At 41.5% G+C, this 26,524-nt stretch overlaps 1 protein-coding gene across 2 annotated transcripts in view; it reads right to left on the bottom strand.

The window, feature by feature from the left end:
* btbd11b (BTB (POZ) domain containing 11b) overlaps nt 1-26,524 on the bottom strand; it is a 131,761-nt gene that overhangs the window by 27,799 nt on the left and 77,438 nt on the right. For both annotated transcript variants that reach the window (XM_036977555.1, XM_036977566.1), the window contains exons 2-3: nt 17,493-17,642; nt 1,254-1,458 (exon numbers count right to left, since the gene is read on the bottom strand). In XM_036977555.1, the coding sequence (XP_036833450.1) occupies nt 1,254-1,458; nt 17,493-17,642 (355 nt within the window). The remainder of the gene's footprint in view (nt 1-1,253; nt 1,459-17,492; nt 17,643-26,524) is intronic.

Genomic DNA, 26,524 nt, shown 5'->3' with positions numbered 1-26,524 from the left:
TAAAAATAAAAACGGAAATACCACATTTACATAAATATTCAGACCCTTTACTTAGTACTTTGGTTGAAGCACCTTTGGCAGTGATTACTGCCTCAAGTCTTCTTGGGTATGACGCTACAAGCTTGATACACCTGTGTTTGGGAAGTTTCTCCCATTCTTCTCTGCAGATCCTCTCAAGCTCTGTCAGGTTGGATGGGGAGCATTGTTGCCCAGCTATTTTCAGGTCTCTCCAGAGATGTTCAATCGGGTTCAAGTCCGGGCTCTGGCTGAGCCACACAAGGACTTTCAGAGTCTTGTCCCGAAGCCACTCCTGCGTTGTCTTGGCTGTGTGCTTAGGGTCGTTGTCCTGTTGGAAGGTGAACCATCGCCCCAGTCTAAGATCCCGAGTGCTCTGGAGCAGGTTTTCATCAAGGATCGCTCTGTACTTTGCTCTGTTCATCTTTGTGTCGATCCTGACTAGTCTCCCAGTCCTTACCGCTGAAAAACAACCCCACAGCATGATGCTGCCACCACCATGCTTCACCGTAGGGATGGTGCCATGTTTCCTCCAGATGTGATGCTTAGCATTCAGGCCAAAGAGTAATCTTGGTTTCATTAGACCAGAGAATCTTGTTTCTCATGGTCTGAGAGTCTTTAGGTGGCTTTTGGCAAACTCCAAGTCATGTGCCTTTTACTGAGAAGTGGCTTCCTTCTGGCCACCCTACCATAAAGGCCTGATTGGTAGAGTGCTGTAGAGATGGTTGTCCTTCTGGAAGGTTCTCCAATCTCCACAGAGGAACTCTCAAGCTCTATCAGAGTGACCATCAGGTTCTTGATCATCACCCTGACAAAGGCCCTTCTGCCCCGATTGCTCAGTTTGGCCAGCTCTAGGAAGGGTCTTGGTGGTTCCAAACTTCTTCCATTTAGGAATGATGGAGACCACTGCGTCCTTGGGGACCTTCAATGCTGCCGAATCATTTTTGTACCCTTCTGCCTCGACACAATCCTGCTCAATTACGAGTATCATAGCAAAGGGTCTGAATAATACTGTAAATAAGGTATTTATGTTGTTTATGCATTTGCATAATTTGCCATTGTGGGGTATTGTGTGTAGATTGCTGAATAATTTTTTATTTATTTTATCAATTTTAGAGTAAGGCTGTAACGTAAGAAAATGTGAATACTTTGAATACCCGTATATCCCATGAGGTGTGTGAGTGTGTCCGTCACTGTGTTCCTGCTGGTTTGTGTTTGTTTCTGTGTGTGCGTGTTACCTCTCTGTCTGCAGGGTAACCTTGGAGGGTTCTACGTTGGGGTTCTCCCACTCCATCTGGGGACAGTGCATGAAGTAGCAGAGGGTATAGAGCGCCTCAGGCTCCCAGTGTACTGAGCTGCTCTTCTGGTGGATGGGCGTCCCGTTGCTGTGGTTCTTCACATGCAGCGGCTGGAGGTGGTGCATGGCCCGGGAGACCAGGTCACCTGCAGTGCACAATTAAAGGATGGGGGGGGGGGGTACGCACATCCATATTAATATCAGGAGCTGGACAAAAAGAAGGTCATCAAGAAATGGAGGGAATGTCCACCTGCACACACACGCACACACACACACACATGCACACGCACACACAACACACTGTAAGGGGCGATAGATTATACTGGGAATGTCTAGACCCCATGGTGAAGAAACACCCTGAAAACAGACAGACAGACAGACAGACAGACAGACAGACAGACAGACAGACAGACAGACAGACAGACAGACAGAGTTCATAACTATCTTATCTAAAGGAGATTTTGTTGAGTAAAAACGTAGCCACGAATGGTTTCTACGAAATATGAATATTTATATACATAATACTCTCCTTGCTATTTACTCATGCTCTGCATAATCCTCCTGTACTTTAAGGGCCTGCAGTGGCACTCAAACTCTCTGCTTAAAAAGATTTCCTCATAAAATTAGAATATTCTCCAGACGCTTAGTATGCAAACACTCTTTGCCAAAAACTGTTTCCCACAAACTTTTTACTGGGCTGAAGGGACACGACATATTGCCTTCTAATGCCACACAGACGTGGAAGCCAGACAATGAGACAGCTGGGCCCAGATACAATCCCACTGAGAATCAGTAAAACTGAACGTGGGTTTCAAAGGCTGCAATATTTAACTCATTGACACAACAAGTATTAGTCCTCGCCCTTTTGCTACTGTATAGGGCAGAAACACACATTTGATATATTACTCTGCATTAGAAACATACTGTAGGCTATATACTTCTACATCTCTATCATGGCAGGACATTCTGAAACACCTGGGCTCTATCACCCCGTACACTTCTGTTACTATATATATACAGTTCCAGTCAAAAGTTTGGACACACCTACTCATTTAAGGGTTTTTCTTTATTCTGTATTTCTACATTGTAGAATAATAGTGAAGACATGAAAACTATGAAATAACACATATGGAATCATGTAGTAACCAAAAAAGTGTTAAACAAATCAAAATATACGTTATATGAGATTCTTCAAAGTAGCCACCTTTTTGCCTTGATGACAGATTTGCACACTCTTGGCATTCTCTCAACCAGCTTCATGAGGTAGTCACTTGGAATGCATTTCAATTAACAGGTGTGCCTTGTTAAAAGTTCATTTGTGGAATTTCTTTCATTCTTAATGCGTTTGAGCCAATCAGTTGTGTTGTGACAAGGTAGGGGTGGTATACAGAAGATAACCCTATTTACAGCTAAAGAGAAATGACAGTCCATCATTACATGAAGTTCAGTCAATCCGGAAAATTTCAAGAACTTTGAAAGTTTCTTTGAGTGCAGTCACAAAAACCATCAAGGGGTATGATGAAACTGGCTCTCATGAGGACCGCCACAGGAAAGGAAAACCCAGAGGTACCTCTGCTGCATAGGATACGTTCATTAGAGTTTACTGCATCTCAGATTGCAGCCCAAATAAATGCTTCACAGAGTTCAAGTAACAGACACATCTCAACATCAACTGTTCAGAGGAGACTGTGTGAATCAGGCCTTCATGGTCAAGAAACCACTACTAAAGGACACCAATAATAAGAAGAGACTTGCTTGGGCCAAGAAACACGAGCAATGGACATTAGATGACCTGGCCTCCACAATCACCCGACCTCAACCCAACTGAGATGGTATGGGATGAGTTGGACCGCAGAGTGAAGGAAAAGCAGCCAAGAAGTGCTCAGCATATGTGGGAACTCCTTCAAGACTGTTGGAAAAGCATTCCAGGTGAAGCTGGCTGAGAGAATGCCAAGAGTGTGCAAAACTGTTATCAAGGCAAATGGTGGCTACTTTGAAGAATCTCAAATATAACATATATTTTGATATGTTTAACACTTTTTTGGTTACTACATGATTCCATATGTGTTATTTCATAGTTTTGATGTCTTCACTGTTATTCTACAATGTAGAAAAAAAAGAAGAAAAAAAGAAGAAAAACCCTTGAATGAGTAGGTGTGTCCAAACCTTTGACTGGTACTGTATACAACAGAAAAACACATCTTATGTATATAATATTATTATGCATCAGACAAACATACTGTATATTTTCCTGATATAGAATGACATTGTGCTAGTCTTTGTCAACCAAGTAATACTGTAATGGCACGTTCCATTGGTTTCACATCCACACATAAGGGTCTGTTCCCCAATCACAGCACATTGCATTCAATTAAAGACTAAAGAGTGTTCTTTCAGAAGGATCTATTTCTCACCAAACTCATTCAGTGGAAACAACAAGTAGCAGTTGTACAAAGATGCTTCTATGGGGACAGTCATTCAAAGAGACAAACGGCTTGTTTAGCATCATAATTGTGCGGCGTGACTTCTGCCAAGATTCCATTTTGCCGAGACAATAAGAGATGTGGAGGCATCACTAAAAGGGGGGAATTGGATGCTTGGAATCAACAGTCTATCTTCCAGCCAGCAGACCTGGAAGATGTCAGTGCTCGACTGATAAGAGAAACAGTGCAGCATTGTATGGAACACTATGACATTGCACATGCATGCATAAAAGCTTACACACACATGCACGCACACACACACACACACACACACACACACACACACACACACACACACACACACACACACACACACACACACACACACACACACACACACACTAATTGTACAAATGGGAATACAGTGTAATAGTGCCCTAGTCTTGGTTTTTAGCTAACATTTCACTCCTTGACAAATGACAGGAGTGGCAAGGAGTGGAATGTAATAGCTGAACAGAGATGGCAACCAGGCTAATAGTGCCCTCATGTGTAGTGGAAGGAGTGGGGACTGAGGTGGGCAGCTCAGGGCGATGGGGTAATAGCCATTCTCATCTCTTATTGACGCTGGCATGTGACATTTCCTGGAGTGGGGTGGCGGGCGGGCGGGCAGGCAGGCAGGCAGGCAGGCAGGCGTCGGGCTGAGGACTGAGATTACTAAACCCAACAACCCAACAGCAATACTGTCTGGCACAGCACAGTGCCATAGGCTTCACAGACAATGAGCTTCTTCTAGAAGTGCAGTAAAACAACCACCCATCTGCTACAGATGGCTGAAAGTGGAGGAGAGATTGACTTCATCACTACTTGTTTTTGTAAGAAGTGTTGACGAGCTGAATGCACCGAGCTGTCTATTTAAACTACGGACACTCATGCATACCCCACAAAACATGCCACCAGAGGTCTCTTCACAATCCCCAAGTCCAGAACAGACTATGGGAGGCACACAGTACTACATAGAGCCATACCTACATGGAACTCTATTCCACATAAGATAACTGATACAAGCAGTAGAATCAGATTTTTTTTAAACAGATAAAAATACCCCTTATGGAACAGCGGGGACTGTGAAGAGACACATACAAAAGTACAGACACTCGCATACGCTTTCTATACACATGTACATTGTAATATTGTTGTATGGTGGTATTATACATTTTTGTATTGTAGATGTGTAGTGGTGTAATAATGTTATGATGTACTGTTTTATCTTTTGATTTATATGTAATGTAAGTGCCTTAATGTGTTTGGACCCCAGGAAGAGTAGCTACTGCCTTGGCGTTAGCTAATGAGGATCCCTACTAAATACAAATACAGATTCAGATGGAAATAATGAAACTAGGAGAATCTGCTAGCTTTTGTCATGTCCTCTAATAAAAGAGCTACCATTTCACCATGAACACTGGACTGTCCTTTGTGTTAGCCTCAAGAGCTAGTCTACAATGCCATTAGTCTATTCATGGGATTCAAGCCACTGCTAGTAATCAATATCTCATCCAACCACGCTCATTCTTTACATCAACAATGAGCACCGAAGTAGGAGACAGACAGGCTAGAGATAGTTCTAGTCTTATTCGTAATGCTTTTTTTCAAGTGTTCTACAGGGTACCATCCCCTTCATCGACAGGCCGAGGCTCTCTCATCAAAAGATAACTTCTCAGGAGTACAATCGCACTGCTTATATTTACAAGTGGGATTTATGAGTGTTGGCATCTGAGGGGTCAGTTACCAGCTATTCAGTGCCCACATAACAGCCAAGCCCTCATTCAAGCGTGATGTGTAATGACTATTTAATGGGGTAGAGGCTGAGAACGTCTCACTGGAGCCATGACTAAACTATTAATTTACCAGTGCTAGCTAGATAAAAATTTGAAATGGCATTGGCTATAGTTTGTCTACAACTTCTAATCAGATCTGGTCTTTGCAGTTGGAGAATGTGTAGTGTAGTCTACACATTTGCACAGGTGAAATCACAGCTATTTTGGAGGATTTGCTATCAATCAGCCAAGATCGTGTTTAATTGTGAGTGGCCTGTGTAAGTCCAGGACGCTTCTCTCCAAGGCTCTGACAGAAGCACAGGAACATAACAGCTTAAACTGTGGGTTTGATTTGCCAGAATCAAGAAAACATTGCAGTACAGTAAATCAGAGCTCATCATCATAAATGGTCTTAGTCATCATGGGCACCACTACATCACAGACTACAGTCCTTCCTTAAATGCTCTTGGGCTGAGGAGTCATACTGCAGGCTTTGAGAAGGGAACAGAGTGACCTAGCGCTGGGCCTGTCTGTGAATCCCTCAGAGACCTAAAATCACCATGCCACAGCGCTATAGATTATAGATGAACACATTTCCATTTCACACAAGCTTACAATTCACACTTGTGTGAAACAATGTCAAATATAAGCACTTACCAAATGATTGTTATTATTTTATTAGTGCATGCAGCTGAATGCAGATACAGACACACCAACATGTTGTTGCTGGAGAGTTAATAGAAGCACACACAGTGCATTGAGTGCAAGCAGAGAGGGACCCAGGACATACATTCCTACATGTGATTAACCAACAGATGGTTCTGCCTATTAGAGATCAAAATAAGATTAAAAGAAAAGAGAGGAGTGATTGCTATCTTGACAGTACAGCTGACAAACATAATGATATTATCAAGATGAGAATGTTGCTGCTTATCTGTGCCTGTGTGTACAGTACAGGAAGAATGCCAGAACATTCTCAGTCAGAGCAACCTTCAGTGCTCAAGTGCACAGATTAAAAATCCTACAGTGCAATGACACTCTGCTGCCAAAACGATTTCCTTCAGGGATCTATCTACGCGTAGTAGTAAGGTCCACTGCTGACTGTTGAGGTCTTGGCTTTACATTCACATTCAGCACCCTACTGCAAGAAGATGACCCATGTCCTGGTATGACTCGTAACTCCCAACATAACACTTGCTCTCTCAATTCAATTTGATTCAAGGGGCTTTATTGGAATGGGAAACATATGTCAACATTGCCAAAGCAAGTGAAATAAATAACGAACAAAAGTGAAATAAATCATAAAAAATGAACAGTAAACATTACACTCACAAAAGTTCCAAAATGCTAAAGACATTTAAAACAGAGTGGTGTAACGATGTGCAAATATTTTAAGTACAAAAGGAAAAATAAAGAAATATGGGTTGTATTTACAATGGTGTTTGTTCTTCACTGGTTGCCCTTCTCGCTCTCTCTCTCTTCTCTCTCCCTCTGTGAAAGGCCATTAGCAGTGTGAACTGTGGACAACCTGCACTTAGGCAGAGCTCTGCTAAATCAATGCTTGGAAGACAGAGAGGACCAACATACTGATTTCATCAACTGTGACATCAGGACAAATAAAAATGATAGAAAAAGGCCTGGGATTGATATTGACGTATCTGTATGTCCTGTGATGAATTTTAAAATGCCAAACATGACAATTCCATAACGTGTTAGCAAGAGAACAGAAACAGACTGGAACCCGGGCTAGGGCAGTACAGTATATTGATTGTAAACGCCACTGCCATGATGGTTCTGGGTGGCAAACATACAATAACATTTGGATTTGATGTCATCCCAATACAATCTAGTCACTGTACTCCATGGTCAATGTTTTTTTTTATATGACAGCATGAAATTACAACTACATTAAGACATGATGACATCACACAATCAAACCAAACAATTAGGTAGAATGTTGGAATTAGAATGGTTGATAAGAGCCAGTGTTTATTGAAACCCATTGCCATGGTGATACTAAATGATAAAAACACATTTACTTTTGAATATGATGACATCAAAATTGAATACAGCATGTTTTGAATGTAGAATGCCTGGTTGGAACTCAGTTTTGGTGGTAACATTTTGCCAGCCAGTAGTGCCTACAAGCCACTGATGCAGACCTTTGGAACATCTACATTTTTAAAAGTCTAATAAATCTATGTAATATATCCTACACCTTCACAATAAATACATGATTTATTTTAGACAGGTCTAAAGAAACATGCTATGAAGAAAATGTAGTCTATTTCAGGAGAACAGAATAGCATCCTCTGAGTTGTCCTTATGTTAGGTCCTGATCTGGCTATGCCATATGGCTGTTGGCTACACTAGTTCATTTAGCAGACACGATTTGCTTAGAATTCCAAGGCATTATTTTATATTATTTTATAGTATGAAGAAAACAATTGAACAAAGCTGAATAAAATAGAAAGGATATTTTCTCCAAACAATTTGAGGGAGTGCGCACACGCGGCTATTTTGTGTTCAGTGTTTAACAAAGAAACAGGTCCTCCTATATGCTTAATTTAGAGGTATTTATGCAACTTTAGTTGTGATACAAACCTTGGGCTATATGTTTAGATTTTTAATACATTCTAAGGCTGCATGATGCGACTCTAATGATCATTTGAAAGGCATGAGCTCCGCTTTGGTTTTTTTGAGTAGGCTGCACACAATCAGTCTCTCATTCAACATTTGACAAGCACTTGATAATACCTCAAATTTCCCAGCAGCATCCCCTTTGTGTGGCCGTAATTCCCCTTAAAAAAAAATCCATGACTTTTGCAGCCAGTGGCCGTTGTGCCCTTGGGCTGAATATACGAATTATAATTCCCTTCTCCAGGCTGCGTGCTCCGAAGCCACTCTCACTCGCATGGCTCTCTTAGATAGCTACATTTTTATTAGCCAATTCCCATCACGTGATCAGGTCTTTCTCACAGGCTACGAGTGAAGACAGACACATTGGGGACGCAACTGCGCGCGTCCTTATCCAATTCAGAGGCGCATTTTGAAGATACTGGAAGAACTGTCCACATTTACTTTTCATCAGCCAACAAGATGGGTGGCTTAATGAACAGCAAAAGCACTAGCCTATGTCAATCTACTACCCCCCATAGTACAAAAGTTGACCTCTTGTATTCTGTGCGAAAAATAAATATTCCAAACATAGTCTGGGACATTTGTGGGATGCGATAGATCCCAAATGAATACAACCACCAGCATCAACAAAAACCTTTTTTAAGCAATGAGGCTGACGCAACAAATCAAAACGTTTAGCTTGAAATGGTGATAAACTATTAGACTATTTCTTCACATTACAAGTGCAGCAATGCACACACGGCAGTAGTGCCAATGTTCCAAAATGCAATCAATTAGCGGGAAAACACCATTCTCAAAAGTGATTGCAAATGCGATTATGCATGTAATGCTTTTATTATAAAGGTGTATTTTTTGGTGAAAATTATGTTCCCCAAACTTGAAACTCACATAGTGCGTATGCTTGCCAGTTAGGCTCTACACCCCTTGTAAAGCGGATTAATGTGCTTAATTTTAAGAATTTATTTGGCCACTTTAGTTATGATGCAAACCTTATCAAAACATATAGGCCTATAGGCTAGGCTACATAAGCTGTTTCTTGCCTTACTGCACACAAGCTGGGCATTATTCATATATATATATATCATTCACAAGTGATAGGCTAATATTGTCACCCCTCAGACTGTTGATTGAAACGTGTCTTTACATGTACTAAATAATATATATGTGTGAAATTTGTTTTGATTTAGAATGGACCATTATCATACACCTCTCTCGAAAAAAAAACATGTAATCTATGGACTTAAACGCTGTTCCCCGTGGTTCATTGTCATGCTAGCCAGATAGGCTATACTCCTGTTGTAAAGAGAAGCAATGTGCTTAGTATTAGGAAAGTAGGCCTAGCCTATAGAAAGCTGATGGGATCCTCCTCTTTTTAATAGAAGCCATCACTCATGAGCTCATGGGCTCTCATGATGAATTTTTTATTAGATTTGCAATCACATTTGCATTGATGTCAGAGTGATTAGAAGGCCAATAGAGTGCTGAGTACCAGGCAGGTTTTGTAGGCTACTAATGACCATCAAAAGCATTAGATCTTGGAGAAGCCTAATTACCGTGACTAAATGATCACATGGAATTTGACTGCCCTAGTCACAACAACCCTAAGACTAGCTGTGCTCTGCTATCCAAATAATCAATTTGAGAGAATCGACCGGTATGTACCATGCAGGGGACAGGGTCACCAGTACCTTCTTCGTGTGGAGGTCTCACCCCCACAGAAGCCCACCTCAACCCCACTGAGCCCACTCTCTCAGGCCTTTGCTACAGTTCATTACTCACACAGTAAGAGCCCCTTTCTACCTAACCGACTATACTACACTATTAAATCTGTCACTGTCTAAAAAACAAATATTTTCATGACTTAATGTTCTTCAGCCTGCTGCCTCTACCTGGCGTGATGCTTCACTGCAGGTGGCGGTCCAGTCACACTCTGAGTTCTCCAGTTGTGAGAAGTACTGGGAGTGCCAGTGCAGACAGCTAGCTGGGATTCAGTACTACTACATCCATCTCTTTTTTGGTGGTGGAAAAAGCAATCACTGAGGTCATTATTTTGACATTTTTTCCTGAGGTACTTTTCACCTAGTGGTTGTATCTATATATTTCCATATGAAAATAGCTTGTGTGCTGAGTATAGGATATCCTCAGCTGTCTGCTATTGACATTTCAAAGAATAGGAGGCCATTGCTGTTTAATGTACAGAATTACATGATCAATTTCTCTTCAGAGGAGGATTTAGCTAACTTTACCTCATTTTATCAATGATTGACAGATGATTCTCTGTGTTATTGTTGAATCATGTCAGAGACGAAAGCCCGTTTTGTGGGCACTTTGACAGACTGCCATTTAAAATACACTAACGTGGATTTAATACAAAATAAATAAGACAGTACTAAGAAAGAGGACAATCAATACCTCTTAAACGGACATAAAATATCGTTGGAAAAACACTGTACCTGGGATATGCAAATTGGCTTTGCTACAGTTTAGCTACATTTAAACTAATCTGAGATGCATTCATCTGTCTTTCTTCTCTCCTCTCCCTTTCCCTCCCTCTCTCTCTCTCTCTGACAGTCTCATAGCTAGTCTGCTGACATTTCTGCTTTTCTCCATGAATCATTTGGCAGATTGAACTTTGCAAATACTGTATGCTTTACAGTCATCCGGTCTATTTACAAGATAAACATCCTGCGCTAATATTATCTTTGGAAACAAGCTTGAGACGCATCGAGAGGCATCCTTAGCCGCCGCGGCTGCATCACTGTATTTGTAGTGTCAACAGAGCTGAATGAGTCCCGGAGTGAACCCATCAATAGTCCATGTACAGAGCACTGCTGATGTGGCTTAGCGCTTTGTACGCTGGGGACTGGGACTCCATTCTGATCCAAAAGAGAATTGGATCAGTGTTCATTTTGATGATGTGTTGACGCTGGACACACAGGGTGCTTTGGGTCTCTCATTGTGTCATATGCAATAACAACGTTGGCAAAACGTCAACTGAACATCTGAAAGAGACTGCATTAGAGCCTTTCTGCATGTGTTCTTAGAATGACATGGCTCTATATATCTACACTGACTAGATTAGAGGCTGCCGTACTTCTGGACTTCACAGATTGTTTCTCGGTTAAGCATTCAGCATTCAGACAAGCATTCAGCATTCAGAGACACACCGTTCAGACTGAACGGTGTGTCTCTTCAAATTAAGGGCCCACTCACTCACCCCCAAAAATGGCAGAATGACTACAGTATTTTGAAATGCCAGGGGAAGAGATACAGTACTGTGTATGGGCCTAAGATCATTATAAATGAGATCACTATTCTCAAGTGGAAAAGATTTTTACAAAAACATATACAGTGCCTTCGGAAAGTATTCAGACCCCTTGGTCTTTTCCACATTTTGTTACAGCCTTATTCTAAAATGGATAAAATAAATCAAACAGAAAAACCTTATTTACATAAGTATTCAGACCCTTTGCTATGACACTCGAAATTGAGCTCATGTGCATCCTGTTTCCATTGATCATCCTTGAGATGTTTCTACAACTTGATTGGAGTCCAGCTGTGGTAAATTAAATTGATTGGACATGATTTGGAAAGGTACACACCTGCCTATATAAGGTCCCACAGTTGACAGTGCATGTCAGAGCAAAAACAAAGCCATGAGGTCAAAGGAATTGTCTGTAGAGCTCAGAGACAGGATTGTGTCGAGGCACAGATCTGGGGAAGGATAACCAAAACATTTCTGCAGCATTGAAGGTTCCCAAGAACACAGTGGCCTCCATCATTCTTAAATGGAAGTAGTTTGGAACCACCAAGACTCTTCCTAGCGCTGGCCACCCAGCCAAACTGAGCAATCGGGGGACAAGGGCCTTGGTCAGGGAGGTGACCAAGAACCCGATGGTAGAGCTCGAGAGTTCCTCTGTGGAGATTGGAGAACCTTCCAGAAGGACAACCATCTCTGCTGCACGCTTCAACAAAGTACTAAATAAAGGGTCTGAATACTTATGTAAATGTAATATATATACAGTGCCTTGCGAAAGTATTCGGCCCCCTTGAACTTTGCGACCTTTTGCCACATTTCAGGCTTCAAACATAAAGATATAAAACTGTATTTTTTTGTGAAGAATCAACAACAAGTGGGACACAATCATGAAGTGGAACGACATTTATTGGATATTTCAAACTTTTTGAACAAATCAAAAACTGAAAAATTGGGCGTGCAAAATTATTCAGCCCCTTTACTTTCAGTGCAGCAAACTCTCTCCAGAAGTTCAGTGAGGATCTCTGAATGATCCAATGTTGACCTAAATGACTAATGATGATAAATACAATCCACCTGTGTGTAATCAAGTCTCCGTATAAATGCACCTGCACTGTGATAGTCTCAGAGGTCCGTTAAAAGCGCAGAGAGCATCATGAAGAACAAGGAACACACCAGGCAGGTCCGAGATACTGTTGTGAAGAAGTTTAAAGCCGGATTTGGATACAAAAAGATTTCCCAAGCTTTAAACATCCCAAGGAGCACTGTGCAAGCGATAATATTGAAATGGAAGGAGTATCAGACCACTGCAAATCTACCAAGACCTGGCCGTCCCTCTAAACTTTCAGCTCATACAAGGAGAAGACTGATCAGAGATGCAGCCAAGAGGCCCATGATCACTCTGGATGAACTGCAGAGATCTACAGCTGAGGTGGGAGACTCTGTCCATAGGACAACAATCAGTCGTATATTGCACAAATCTGGCCTTTATGGAAGAGTGGCAAGAAGAAAGCCATTTCTTAAAGATATCCATAAAAAGTGTTGTTTAAAGTTTGCCACAAGCCACCTGGGAGACACACCAAACATGTGGAAGAAGTTGCTCTGGTCAGATGAAACCAAAATTGAACTTTTTGGCAACAATGCAAAACGTTATGTTTGGCGTAAAAGCAACACAGCTGAACACACCATCCCCACCGTCAAACATGGTGGTGGCAGCATCATGGGTTGGGCCTGCTTTTCTTCAGCAGGGACAGGGAAGATGGTGGATCAGAAAACACATCTCCTTCGAGTTGATCAGGCTGTTAATTGTGGAGTATTGTCCCACTCCTTTTCAATGGCTGTGCGAAGTTGCTGGATATTGGCGGGAACTGGAACACACTGTCATACACGTCGATTCAGAGCTTCACAAACATGCTTAAGGGTTGACATGTCTGGTGAACATGACGAACTGGGACATTTTCAGCTTCCAGGAATTGTGTACAGATTCTTGCGACATGGAGCCAGGCATTATCGTGCTGAAACATGAGGTGATGTGCATTCAAATTGCCATTGATAAAATGCTGTTGTGTTTGTTGTCCAAAGCTTATGCCTGCTCATACAATAACCCCACCTCCACCATGGTGCACTCTGTTCATAATGTTGACATCAGCAAACCCCTCGCCCACACGACACCATACAAGCTGTCTGCCATCTGCCCAGTACAGCTGAAACTGGGATTCATCCGTGAAGAGCACACTGCTCCAGCGTGCCATTGGCCATCGAAAGTGAGCATTTGCCCACTGAAGTCGGTTACGATGCTGAACTGCAGTCAGGTCAAGGCCCTAGTGAGGTCGACAAGCACGCAGATGAGTTTCCCTGAGATGGCTTTTGACAATTTGAAATTTGTCAAGAAATTCTTCAGTTGTGCAAACCCAGTTTCATCGGCTGTCCGGGTGGCTGGTCTCAGACGACATCGAAGATGAAGAAGCCGGATGTGGAGGTCCTGGGCTGGTTCCACTGCCAATTCTCTAATAACTGCTCAAGTGGACATTCATGCAGTCAGCATAACAATTGCACACTCCCTCAAAACATGAGACATCTGTGGCATTGTGTTGTGTGACAAAACTGCACATTTTAGAGTGGCCTTTTATTGTCCCTAGCACAAGGTGCACCTGTGTAATGACCATGCTGTTTAGTCAGTTTCTTGATATGCCACACCTGTCAGGTGGATGGATTATCTTGAAAAAGGAGAAATGCTCACTACAGGGATGTAAACAAACTTATGAACAACATTTGAGAACAATGAGCTTTTTGTGAGTATGTACATTTTCTGGGATCTTTTATTTCAGCTCATGAAACACGGGACCAACATTTGACATTTTACCTTTCTATATATTTTTTTGTGCCTTCGGAAAATATTCAGACTTTGTTACGTCACAACCTTATTTTAAAAAATGTATGTATGTATAAATATCCCTTGTCAATCTACACACAATACCCCATAATGACAAATCAAAAACAGGTTTTGAAAAATGTTTGAAGAAAAAAAAAAAAAAAAAAAATATATATATATATATATACAGTGCCTTGCGAAAGTATTCGGCCCCCTTGAACTTTGCGAACTTTTTCCACATTTCAGGCTTCAAACATAAAGATATAAAACTGTATTTTTTTGTGAAGAATCAACAACAAGTGGGACACAATCATGAAGTGGAACGACATTTATTGGATATTTCAAACTTTTTTAACAAATCAAAAACTGAAAAATTGGGCGTTCAAAATTATTCAGCCCCCTTAAGTTAATACTTTGTAGTGCCACCTTTTGCTGCGATTACAGCTGTAAGTCGCTTGGGGTATGTCTCTATCAGTTTTGCACATCGAGAGACTGAAATTTTTTCCCATTCCTCCTTGCAAAACAGCTCAAGCTCAGTGAGGTTGGATGGAGAGCATTTGTGAACAACAGTTTTCAGTTCTTTCCACAGATTCTCGATTGGATTCAGGTCTGGACTTTGACTTGGCCATTCTAACACCTGGATATGTTTATTTTTGAACCATTCCATTGTAGATTTTGCTTTATGTTTTGGATCATTGTCTTGTTGGAAGATAAATCTCCGTCCCAGTCTCAGGTCTTTTGCAGACTCCATCAGGTTTTCTTCCAGAATGGTCCTGTATTTGGCTCCATCCATCTTCCCATCAATTTTAACCATCTTCCCTGTCCCTGCTGAAGAAAAGCAGGCCCAAACCATGATGCTGCCACCACCATGTTTGACAGTGGGGATGGTGTGTTCAGTCAGCTGTGTTGCTTTTACGCCAAACATAACGTTTTGCATTGTTGCCAAAACGTTCAATTTTGGTTTCATCTGACCAGAGCACCTTCTTCCACATGTTTGGTGTGTCTCCCAGGTGGCTTGTGGCAAACTTTAAACAACACTTTATGGATATCTTTAAGAAATGGCTTTCTTTTTGCCACTCTTCCATAAAGGCCAGATTTGTGCAATATACGACTGATTGTTGTCCTATGGACAGAGTCTCCCACCTCAGCTGTTGATCTCTGCAGTTCATCCAGAGTGATCATGGGCCTCTTGGCTGCATCTCTGATCAGTCTTCTCCTTGTATGAGCTGAAAGTTTAGAGGGACGGCCAGGTCTTGGTAGATTTGCAGTGGTCTGATACTCCTTCCATTTCAATATTATCGCTTGCATAGTGCTCCTTGGGATGTTTAAAGCTTGGGAAATCTTTTTGTATCCAAATCCAGCTTTAAACTTCTTCACAACAGTGTCTCGGACCTGCCTGGTGTGTTCCTTGTTCTTCATGATGCTCTCTGCGCTTTTAACGGACCTCTGAGACTATCACAGTGCAGGTGCATTTATACGGAGACTTGATTACACACAGGTGGATTGTATTTATCATCATTAGTCATTTAGGTCAACATTGGATCATTCAGAGATCCTCACTGAACTTCTGGAGAGAGTTTGCTGCACTGAAAGTAAAGGGGCTGAATAATTTTGCACGCCCAATTTTTCAGTTTTTGATTTGTTAAAAAAGTTTGAAATATCCAATAAATGTCGTTCCACTTCATGATTGTGTCCCCAAAAAAATACAGTTTTATATCTTTATGTTTGAAGCCTGAAATGTGGCAAAAGGTCGCAAAGTTCAAGGGGGCCGAATACTTTCGCAAGGCACTGTAGCAAGCCAAGGCCATGTGAATCACTGTCTGTAGGAGCGAACCATTTTCGTGAACGAGGTGGCCAATGAGTTTAGTCAGTGAAGGGAAAAAGTATTTGCCCTCTTTCTGATTTTCTCTATCTTTGCATATTTTCAGATCTTCAACCAAAACCTAATATTAGATAAAGGGAACCTGAGTTGACAAATTACAAAAAAAATTATACTTATTTTATTTATTTCATTAAGAAAGTTATGCAACATCTAATTCCCCTGTGTGAAAAACTAATTGCCCCCTTACACTCAATAACTGGTTGTGCCCCCTTTAGCTGCAATGACTGTGTGTGACCAAATGCTTCCTGTCAGTCTATCACATCACTGTGGAAGAAATTAAGCTCACTCTTGCATGCAAAACTGTCTTAACTCAGCAACATTTGTCGGTTTTTAAGCATGAACTGCTCGTTTCAAGTCCTGCCACAACATTTCAAATGGGATTAAGTCTGGACTTTGACTAGACCATTCCAAAACTTAAAATGTGATGCTTGTTTAGCCATTTTCATGTAGACTTGATTGTGTGTTTTGGATCATTGTCTTGCTGCATGACCCAGCCGCACTTCAGCTTCAGCTCACAGACAGATGGCCTGACATTCTCCTGTAGAATTCTCTGATATAGAGCAGAATTCATGGTTCCTTCTATGCCTTAAGTCGTACAGGTGCTGATTCAGCAAAGCATTGCAAACCATCACACTAGCACCACCATGCTTGACCGTTGGTTTAAGGTTCTTACTGTGGAATGCAGTGTTTGGGTTTTCGCCAGGCATAATGGGACCCATAAACACATATATTCCTAGGTATTACTCCACTGTTGGATCTAGAAACACAAGCATTTCTCTGCAAACTTGTGTAAGCGACCAATAAGCTTGGATTTGATACGTACATCTTATTTTATTTAAAAAAAATAAAAGATTTATTTTGACAAGGAAGACATATTGAGACCTAGGTCTCTTTTCCAAATGAGCCCTGAATAATACTATATAAAATACACATTCAACACAAAATGTAAACACATTAGAATTCAAAAAGACTTACAACAGATTTCAACATGGGGAAAGAAGATCCTGAAAGCATATGTATATCTCCTTAAATTGTTTGAATAATGCATCGATTTAAAATACTCTGACATTGACTTCGTTATCAGGACTTCTGTTGGTACATCTTGAAAGGCAAATCATATTTTCATGGATGCTTCATGTGTAATTTCTCTGCTTGGGTAAAGTGAGACCTGAGTGGGCTAACTCTAACATGCTGTAACACACACACACCACACACACACACACACACACGCACATAAACACAACATATGTAAAAAGTAGTGTAAAAACCCAATCTATGTCTGAGTGTACTCACTGAGTTCTGAGATGCTGCCTACGCGTGTGGCTAGCAGGCACTGCTCGATGGAGCGTAGCTCCGACTGACTGTAGGCATGGCCCTCCCCACTCTTCCCTGACCGCTGCTGGTCCCGATGCAGAGTCAGGCTCTCTGGTAGGCTTAGCACACCTGGAGGAGGGAGAGAGAAAGGAAGGGGACAGAGAGCGAGAGAGAGCGAGAGAGAGAGAGAACAAGAGTAGGATGAAAGGGAAGAAGTGGAAGGAGAAAAGAGACAGGTGGTTAAGAACAGACAAATGCGTAAAAACAGTAGACAGTCTCATGATGGATCAATACTTATTGGATCACAAAATGGAAAATAAGCTAAAACTAGAAAATTACAATAATCCTATGCAGGAAGAATAATACAGCACAAGTGGGTACTTTTTTATTGAGGAGAAGTGACTTTTCCATCGCAGGAAAGCCTAATGTTCATTAAATATGTCAGTTTGTACTGTACTGCAACAGGTGAACGGTTTGGCCCAAAGATCATGGTCAGCCATCTTTGTGGAGGGGACATTGAGGAGTGTATTGTGTTTCTGTCTACGCAAGCAGTCACTGTGTGTGAGGAACACCACCTGGCAGTCTCTGTCGATGAGATAGGGTGTAATTGTTTGTTGTTTACAACTCGAGGCATTGGAGCAGGGAGAGGATAGACAACATTTCAGAAATGTCACATTTGACTGCCGGTGCTTCATAAGAATATTATTGCGTAGAGATAAATAAATAAAAAAAGGTTCTAAGATGATTTGTTACGATGCGGGATGGTGCCTGCTTTGATTTGACTGTCTACCAGGTAAACTCTACCTGTTGCCGAATTTCTGTCCAAACATTTGCTATTATGCTTCGTACGCGCTGGATTGGGTGTGATTCATACCCAGTTTAAAGGCGCCAATTAGGACACAGGGGTTTACTTTCTTCCTATTTTGTTACTTTGATAATATGCTGTACATGTAAGAGCTCTGTTTTATTTTAAGTTGATTGTACGGCAGTTGGATTTGGAATGCCATCACATTTATTACGGCTACTGTGATGTATTTTAGAGAGATAATGTCTCCTCTCTAGTGAAGTGAGTTGGTATGACCCAATCCGGTTACCAACTGATATTTATGCATGTCTGTTTCAGGAAGGGGGTAGACTGCTGGTGATAGTTATCTCCCTGTCTCCGTCCGCCATTTTCAATTCAAGATGCTTGTTGTGAGGCATTCTTAAGCGCAGCTCAGCGGTAAATAGATGTGATATAATGTATAGAGTGTTTGCTAAACAGTTTTTTAAAATCTAGCTTTTCTTGTTTTTGTGGATCCCATTCTGGATATTCATGTCGACTTCCACCATGGCCGTGAGACAGCTTACTTTATCACGATTCCACACTTGCTCATTGTGTTCTTTATTAAGATTTGAACCATTAGGTGGCCATGTTAAATTATAGGTCCTCATTTAAAATACGTCTATTTAGCTCTGCAGATATCGGGGTATGTGCTTATTTCTATGTTGTAACCATCCCTCTTCAGTTTGGCTCAGATGGAGTATTCTACCTAAACTAATATCGTGGAGGCAGTTTCATCATGGCTGCTGCCACAAAGCACATTAGTCATTCTCTCCTGCTCAGGGGATGATGAGGCAGATTGCTTTCCGTCCCATTTCAGACTTCCACATTTTATATTTTTCCATAGCAGCGCAGTGCTATGCTCGCCCCCCCCCCCCCCCCCCCCCACTCACACCTGCAGTGTGTCAAATTTAAAAAATGGCTGTAACCAATGGCTCTATTCTCCCTAGGCAGAGGGGAAAGTAGCTTTGGTTCAAACACTTCCTCATTCTCAATATGCAGCTAATTCAATTGACTTGCTGCCTAGCCCTGCAGTATACAGTACACTAGTCATCAGTCTCCAAGGAATAAACAGGCTTTAAGGGAATTTAGTAATCCTCCTCTGACCCATTGGACATGATTAGACTAATGTGTTACACATATTAAATTATCTGAGGCCTCTGTTTTGAGAGTCCAAACATTTCTTATTTTTTTGTTTTTCTCCTTCAGGGTCGCGATGGTCAGAATATTGAACTGATCAAACTCAGTCACCATGGAGATGGAGGGCCGTGACGCAGGTAGAACAGGTGTTGTGTGATGCAGAGCCACAGTGCACTGCTCAGTATCCGTGACCCCTCCCATTGTACACCTCTGTCAGGTACACTACCTTGGACCACGTACAAACACATGTCCCTCTAACAAAGGACACTAGACCCAGTCATCTGCTATATTAGGATAGGGTCAGATGTCTGATGCAGCACCAACCAAACCTAACTTTACAGTATCAACCAATGCCTTGGTTGGTACTACCCTTTACAGGTAGCCTGGTCCCAGATCTGTTTGTGCAAATCATGACAATGACTGTAGGTGTTGGCAATAGAGCACAACCAGATCTGGGACCAGGCTACCTTACAGTAGACCAATGGCAAAGAAACAACCAATTTTCCTTCAACAACCACCTGGGCATATCATGGATGTCTCTGAAACACCTTCTTTAATATCGTTCTAGATGACAATGTGGCCCCTTTAACTGCAGCGTGTGCGAAGCGCCAGGTAATCCAGCTTTAAGCACTTAAAGCAGTGTGGGGCTGTCCTGGCATCTCCCCAGCCCGCGCCCTCGCCCTCGCCTGCCAGCACTTTCACACCATTATATACAGTACCTAGCTAAATGGGGATCTCAGGGAGAGCTGTTAGGCTACCACATGTTCCTCCAACTTTGACGTGCAGTGATTTATCAACACACCAATCATTTGTGTGGGGAGAGTAACAACAGCCGCATTTTTATGGGGGTAAGTGTCTAGTATCGTGCACTAAAACCTAGAAAAGGCAACCCCAAGAGGACTCAGGGGGATGCTATGAGTTCCAAAAACACTAAAGTATAGGGCCTTCTCGAGTGGGGCAGCAATCTAAGGCACTGCATCGCAGTGTGAGATGTGTTACTACAGACCCAGGTTCAGTCCTGGGCTGTGCCACAACCAGCCATGGTCGGGAGGTCCATAGGACAGTGCACAATTGGCCCAGTGTCATCTGTCTTAGGGGTGGGTTTGGCCATGGGGACTTTACTTGGCTCATCGTGCCCTAGCAATTCCTTGTGTTGGGCCAGGTGCCTGCAGGCTGTCACCAGTTGAATGGTATTTCCTCTGACACCTTGGTTAGGTGGGTCATTCTTGAAATTGTGGAAAAAATGTTTTTTTATTTTTTTTTATCTAATAAATTACTGGGTGGTTATACATATGGAGTGTGTGACTCTTTGTTTTTAGAGAAAAAGGGGGGCAGGCAAGTCATAAGCTTGGCTGTGCTGGCTGGCACCCTCTTCCCAGAGGACCACAACATGCAGGACATGACCTGAACATCCACTTAGCCCATGGGTGTCCAGCCTGTGCCAGACCTGAGACTGGAGGGGAGAAGAGAAGGAGAGAAAAGGGCCAGACATACTGATGAGCGAGTTAAGACTACTTCCTGTTCTCTCTCGGGTCCCTCTGTCTGTCTCTCCATCCCTTGGCCGTCCTTCAGTCAGACCAACACAGTTCTGCTGGAGCTGGAAAGGCTTTACTCAGAAGATCATTGAAAAGTCAGGATTACCAACAGGCTCTAGAGAGTTGTTTACTGTGAAACTTGGCCAAAGTAAAGACCTGTATCAATGTCCTGAAGCACAAAACCTGTTTTCCTCAGTTTTTGAGCATGTAATTTTCCAATGTATTAATTGATTTATATGTAGGAGTGTTTGCTTGAAAAACACCTTGCAAATGTGCAAATTAGCTTTTGGCAGTAACTTCCCTGACGTTACTATGACGCAGGGTGCAGAATCATGCAGTGATGGTGCAGCACCAGCTGACAGTGAAGTGTAGGCTGCTCACAGGCTTGGCTGTGGCAAGGTGACTCACTGCATTCTAATGCAAACCAGTGAAGCAACAGCCCGCAGGGAAAAACTGCTCGAGTTCTTACACACACACCAGCCACAACCACAATACAGTACCCACTTTTTCTCTCTCTGTGCGTGACAAAAAGCCATGCCAGCACTCCTCTCCTGATGATGTCCCTGTCACCGTGCTGTGGATTAAACCTGGCAATATTCAGCCACCCATCAGAGAGCAGATGATTAACTTGTATTGTCTGAAGTTGTTGTTTTACAAATGACAGAGGATTCTGTTTTGCAATGACAGAGGTCCCTCTGACATTTGGTGGCAGCAGTGGGATCCAGTAACCGCAGGGTATCACCTATCCAACCATTGAGTGTTATAGGTTTGAAAAACCAGGCATTTGAAAATATACATTTCAGCCTTTGCATCTATATGCCTTTAACTACACTCTTACAAAAAAAGGTTCCCAAAAGGGTTCTTCGGCTGTCCACATAGGAGAATACTTTTTGGATCTAGGTAGAACCATTTTTGGTTTGAGGTAGAAGCCTTTTGGGTTCCATGTAGAACCCTCTGTGGAAAGGAACCAAAAAGGTTGTACCTGGAACTTAAAAGGGTTCTTCAAAGGGTTTAATAATATATATATTTATGTATATATATTTACCCTTTATTTAACTAGACAGTTAAGAACAAATTCTTATTTACAATGACGGCCTACCTGTGATACAGCCTGGAATTAAACCAGGGACTGTAGTGACGTAGAGGTCGACCGATTAATCGGAATGGCCGATTAATTAGGGCCGATTTCAAGTTTTCATAACAATCAGAAATCGGTATTTTTGGGTGCCGATTTGCAGATTAGAAAAAAAAATAAAAAATGTATACCTTTATTTAACTAGTTAAGAACACATTCTTATTTTCAATGACGGCCTAGGAACGGTGGGTTAACTGCCTCGTTCAGGGGCAGAACGACAGATTTTCACCTTGTCAGCTCGGGGGATCCAATCTTGCAACCTTACAGTTAACTAGTCCAACGCAATAATTACCTGCCTCTCTCTCGTTGCACTCCTGTTACGCGAATGCAGTAAGCCAAGGTAAGTTGCTAGCTAGCATTAAACTTATCTTATAAAAAACAATCAATCATAATCACTAGTTAACTACACATGGTTGATGATATTACTAGATATTATCTAGCGTGTCCTGTGTTGCATATAATCTGACTGAGCATACAAGCATACAAGTATCTAAGTATCTGACTGAGCGGTGGTAGGCAGAAGCAGGCGCGTAAACATTCATTCAAACAGCACTTTTGTGTGTTTTGCCAGCAGCTCTTCGTTGTGTGTCAAGCATTGCACTGTTTATGACTTCAAGCCTATCAACTCCCGAGATGAGGCTGGTGTAACCGAAGTGAAATGGCTAGCTAGGTAGCGCGCGCTAATAGTTTCAAACGCGCGCTAAGAGTTTCAAACGTCACTCGCTGAGCCTTCTCGTAGTTGTTCCCCTTGCTCTGCATGGGTAACGCTAATTCGATGGTGGCTGTTGCTGGTTCAGGTCCAGAGAGGAGCGAGGAGAGGGACTGGAAGCTATACTGTTACACTGGCAATACTAAAGTGCCTATAAGAACAACCAATAGTCAAAGGTTAATGAAATACAAATGGTATAGAGAGAAATAGTCCTATAATTCCTATAATAACTACAACCTAAAACTTCTTACCTGGGAATATTGAAGACTCATGTTAAAAGGAACCACCAGCTTTCATATGTTCTCATGTTCTGAGCAAGGAACTGAAATGTTAGCTTTCTTACATAGCACATATTGCACTTTTACTTTCTTCTCCAACACTTTGTTTTTGCATTATTTAAATGAAATTGAACATTTTTCATTATTTACTTGAGGCTAAATTGATTTTATTGATGTATTATTTTAAGTTAACCTCTTAGAGCTCTAGGGGCGCTATTTCATTTTTGGATAAAAAACGTTCCCGTTTTAAGCGCGATATTTTGTCACGAAAAGATGCTCGACTATGCATATTCTTGACAGTTTTGGAAAGAAAACACTCTGAAGTTTCAGAATCTGCAAAGATTTTGTCTGTAAGTGCCCCAGAACTCATTCTACAGGCGAAACCAAGATGATGCATCACCCAGGAATTAGCAGAATTTCTGAAGCTCTGTTTTCCATTCTCTCCTTATATGGCTGTGATTGCGCAAGGAATGAGCCTACACTTTCTGTCGTTCGCCCAAGGTCTTAGCAGCATTGTGACGTATTTGTAGGCATATCATTGGAAGATTGGCCATAAGAGACTACATTTTCCAGAGGTCCGCCCGGTGTCCTTTGTCTAAATTTGTGCGTAATCTTCAGGTGCAGGCATTTTCTCCTGGGATTCAGGAGAGAAAGCATGTTTCCAAGAACGATGTATCAATGAAGAGATATGTGAAAAACACCTTGAGGATTGATTCTAAACAACGTTTGCCATGTTTTCAGTCGATATTATGGAGTTAATTTGGAAAAAAGTTTGCGTTTTGAGGACTGAATTTATGGATTTTTTTTGGTAGCCAAATGTGATGTATAAAACGGAGCTATTTCTAATACACAAGGAATCTTTTTGGAAAAACTGAGCATCTGCTATCTAACTGAGAGTATCCTCATTGAAAACATCAGAAGTTCTTCAAAGGTAAATGATTTTATTTGAAGGCTTTTATGTTTTTGTTAATGTTGCGTGCTGGATGCTAACGCTAATGCTAACGCTAAATGCTAACGCGAAATGCTAACTCTAGCTAGCTACTTTTACACAAATGATTGTTTTCCTATGGTTGAGAAGCATATTTTGAAAATCTGAGATGACAGTGTTGTTTACAAAAGGCTAAGCTTGAGAGATGGCATATTTATTTCATTTCATTTGCGATTTTCATAAATAGTTAACGTTGTGTTATGCTAATGAGCTTGCTGATAGATTTACACAATCCTGGATACAGGGGTTTTTTCATAGCTAAACGTGACGCAGAAAACGGAGCGATTTGTCCTAAACAAATAATCTTTCAGGAAAAACTGAACATTTGCTATCTGAGAGTCTCCTCAATGAAAACATCTGAAGTTCTTCAAAGGTAAATGATTTTTTTGAATGCTTTTCTGTTTTTTTGTGTAAATGTTGCCAGCTGAATGCTAATGCTAAATGCTACGTTAGCCATCAATACTGTTACACAAATGATTGTTTTGCAATGGTTGAGAAGCATATTTTGAAAATCTGAGATGACAGTGTTGTTAACAAAAGGCTAAGCTTGAGAGCTAGCATATTTATTTCATTTCATTTGCGATTTTTATGAATAGTTAACGTTGCGTTATGGTAATGAGCTTGAGTCTGTATTCACGAACCCGGATCCGGGATGGGGAGATCAGAAAGGTTAAAATAAGCGCTCATTCAGTATTGTTGTAACTGTCATTATTACAAAAAAAAACAACAACAACAACTGGCCGATTAATCGGTATCGGCTTTTTTGGTCCTCCAATAATCGGTATCGCCATTGAAAAATCATAATCGGTCGACCTCTATACTAGATAGCACAATTCTTTCTAACAGTGTACCTGTGCCAAGTGACTGCTATTGCTATTCAAATAATCCACATGTGTGAGCAACTGAGTCATGAGGTTTAATGCATGAGAGAGAGAGAGAGAGAGAGAGAGAGAGAGAGAGAGAGAGAGAAAGAAAGAAAGAAAGAAAGAAAGAAAGAAAGAGGGAGAGAGAGAGAGAGAGAACAAAAGAGGGAGAGAGAGAGAGAGATCCTCCAGGCAAGCAAGTCTTTACTGAAGAATGAATACATTTATGTATACAGGAGCCCCCCCATCTCTCTATGATGAATGCTTAGTACTCAATAATAGGGTTGTTTTAAAGTGGACAGTCTCATACAGCCTCATAGAAAAGATCTGGTACATTAAAAGCAATGGTTTGGAACACTGAGTCTGTTCTACTGCAACTGGGAGTACATAGTAGTTACAGTAACTTAAAAAAAACAAAAAAACGATTACTGTTTAGTTTGTCGATGTCACTGAAACATTGACTATGAACTCATTGCTGAAGTAATCAATGTTATGAGCACACATCCATCTGAGCTACTATATAGGCTTAATAGAAGAAAAACAACAACCAAAATGTCGGGAGAAAAGCGGGAACAGAGCACGGTTACTACAGTAGGCTGAGGTGCACCATTGCAGTATGCAGTTTGACTTTCCCCATCATGTGAAGAAGTAATATCACATGCCAATGCAGTCATAACTGTCCTAGCTGTGTTGTCTATCTCTACCGCCCCCTGTCTGTAGGGCTGAATGCCTAGCATGCAGGGGCAGGAACAGGCCCTGCCTCTCTGACTTTCCCAGACTTGACTGTTGGAGTTGTGACTTCGATGTGGCTTTACCCTGCACTTAAATCTATTTTAGAGGGATGCACGGAGCCTGGTTCTCCCCCAGAAAACTCTGCAGGTCCATGGGACTAGTTTCCCTAGGTTTCGCCACAGAGCAGGGACGACACTGAAATAGAGAATTTTCTGTCTGCTAGGTCACTCTGTGCTCTGTGTACTGTGCACAATGTTGCAGGGGATTTTGAAGATGAATAATGTAACTTGTAATAATGTGAATTGTTCATGTGACTTGAACAAAATAAAAAGAGATAGAGGGCGAGAGAGAGAAAGAGAGTGAGTGAAAGAGAAAAGTCTATATGTAAAAACACATGAAAAAATAAGAATAAGGTAGAGAGAGAGAAAGACAGAGAAAAGAGAGAAAGAGACAGAGTATATCCTATTCTACCTTTACATCTTTGCAGATTCAGGGCCCTATAAAATCCGTCACGCTGAGAACGCGGACGAAATCACAGAATCCAGACATTAAAACGTAATTCAACAATATTCCAAAATGTTTTGAACTTAGTAGGAAATCTACTAAACGTACTGAATTTAATATTCAAAAAGAAATTATACTACTAATAATAATTTGCCCAAGATTATGATAAGACATTGACAAAATGGATAAGTGTTTTCCATAAACTTTCTGACGAGGCAATGGCGCAGGAATGGCCCTGTCTGTTTATGCACGTTCGTCTACCACTTTCTGTAGACGTTAGTGATGATGCTTATGTGATGACTGG

This window comes from Oncorhynchus mykiss, chromosome 1 (genome assembly GCF_013265735.2).
Source record: "Oncorhynchus mykiss isolate Arlee chromosome 1, USDA_OmykA_1.1, whole genome shotgun sequence".
NCBI lineage: Eukaryota > Metazoa > Chordata > Actinopteri > Salmoniformes > Salmonidae > Oncorhynchus > Oncorhynchus mykiss.
This window is presented reverse-complemented; position numbering and strand designations above follow the sequence as displayed.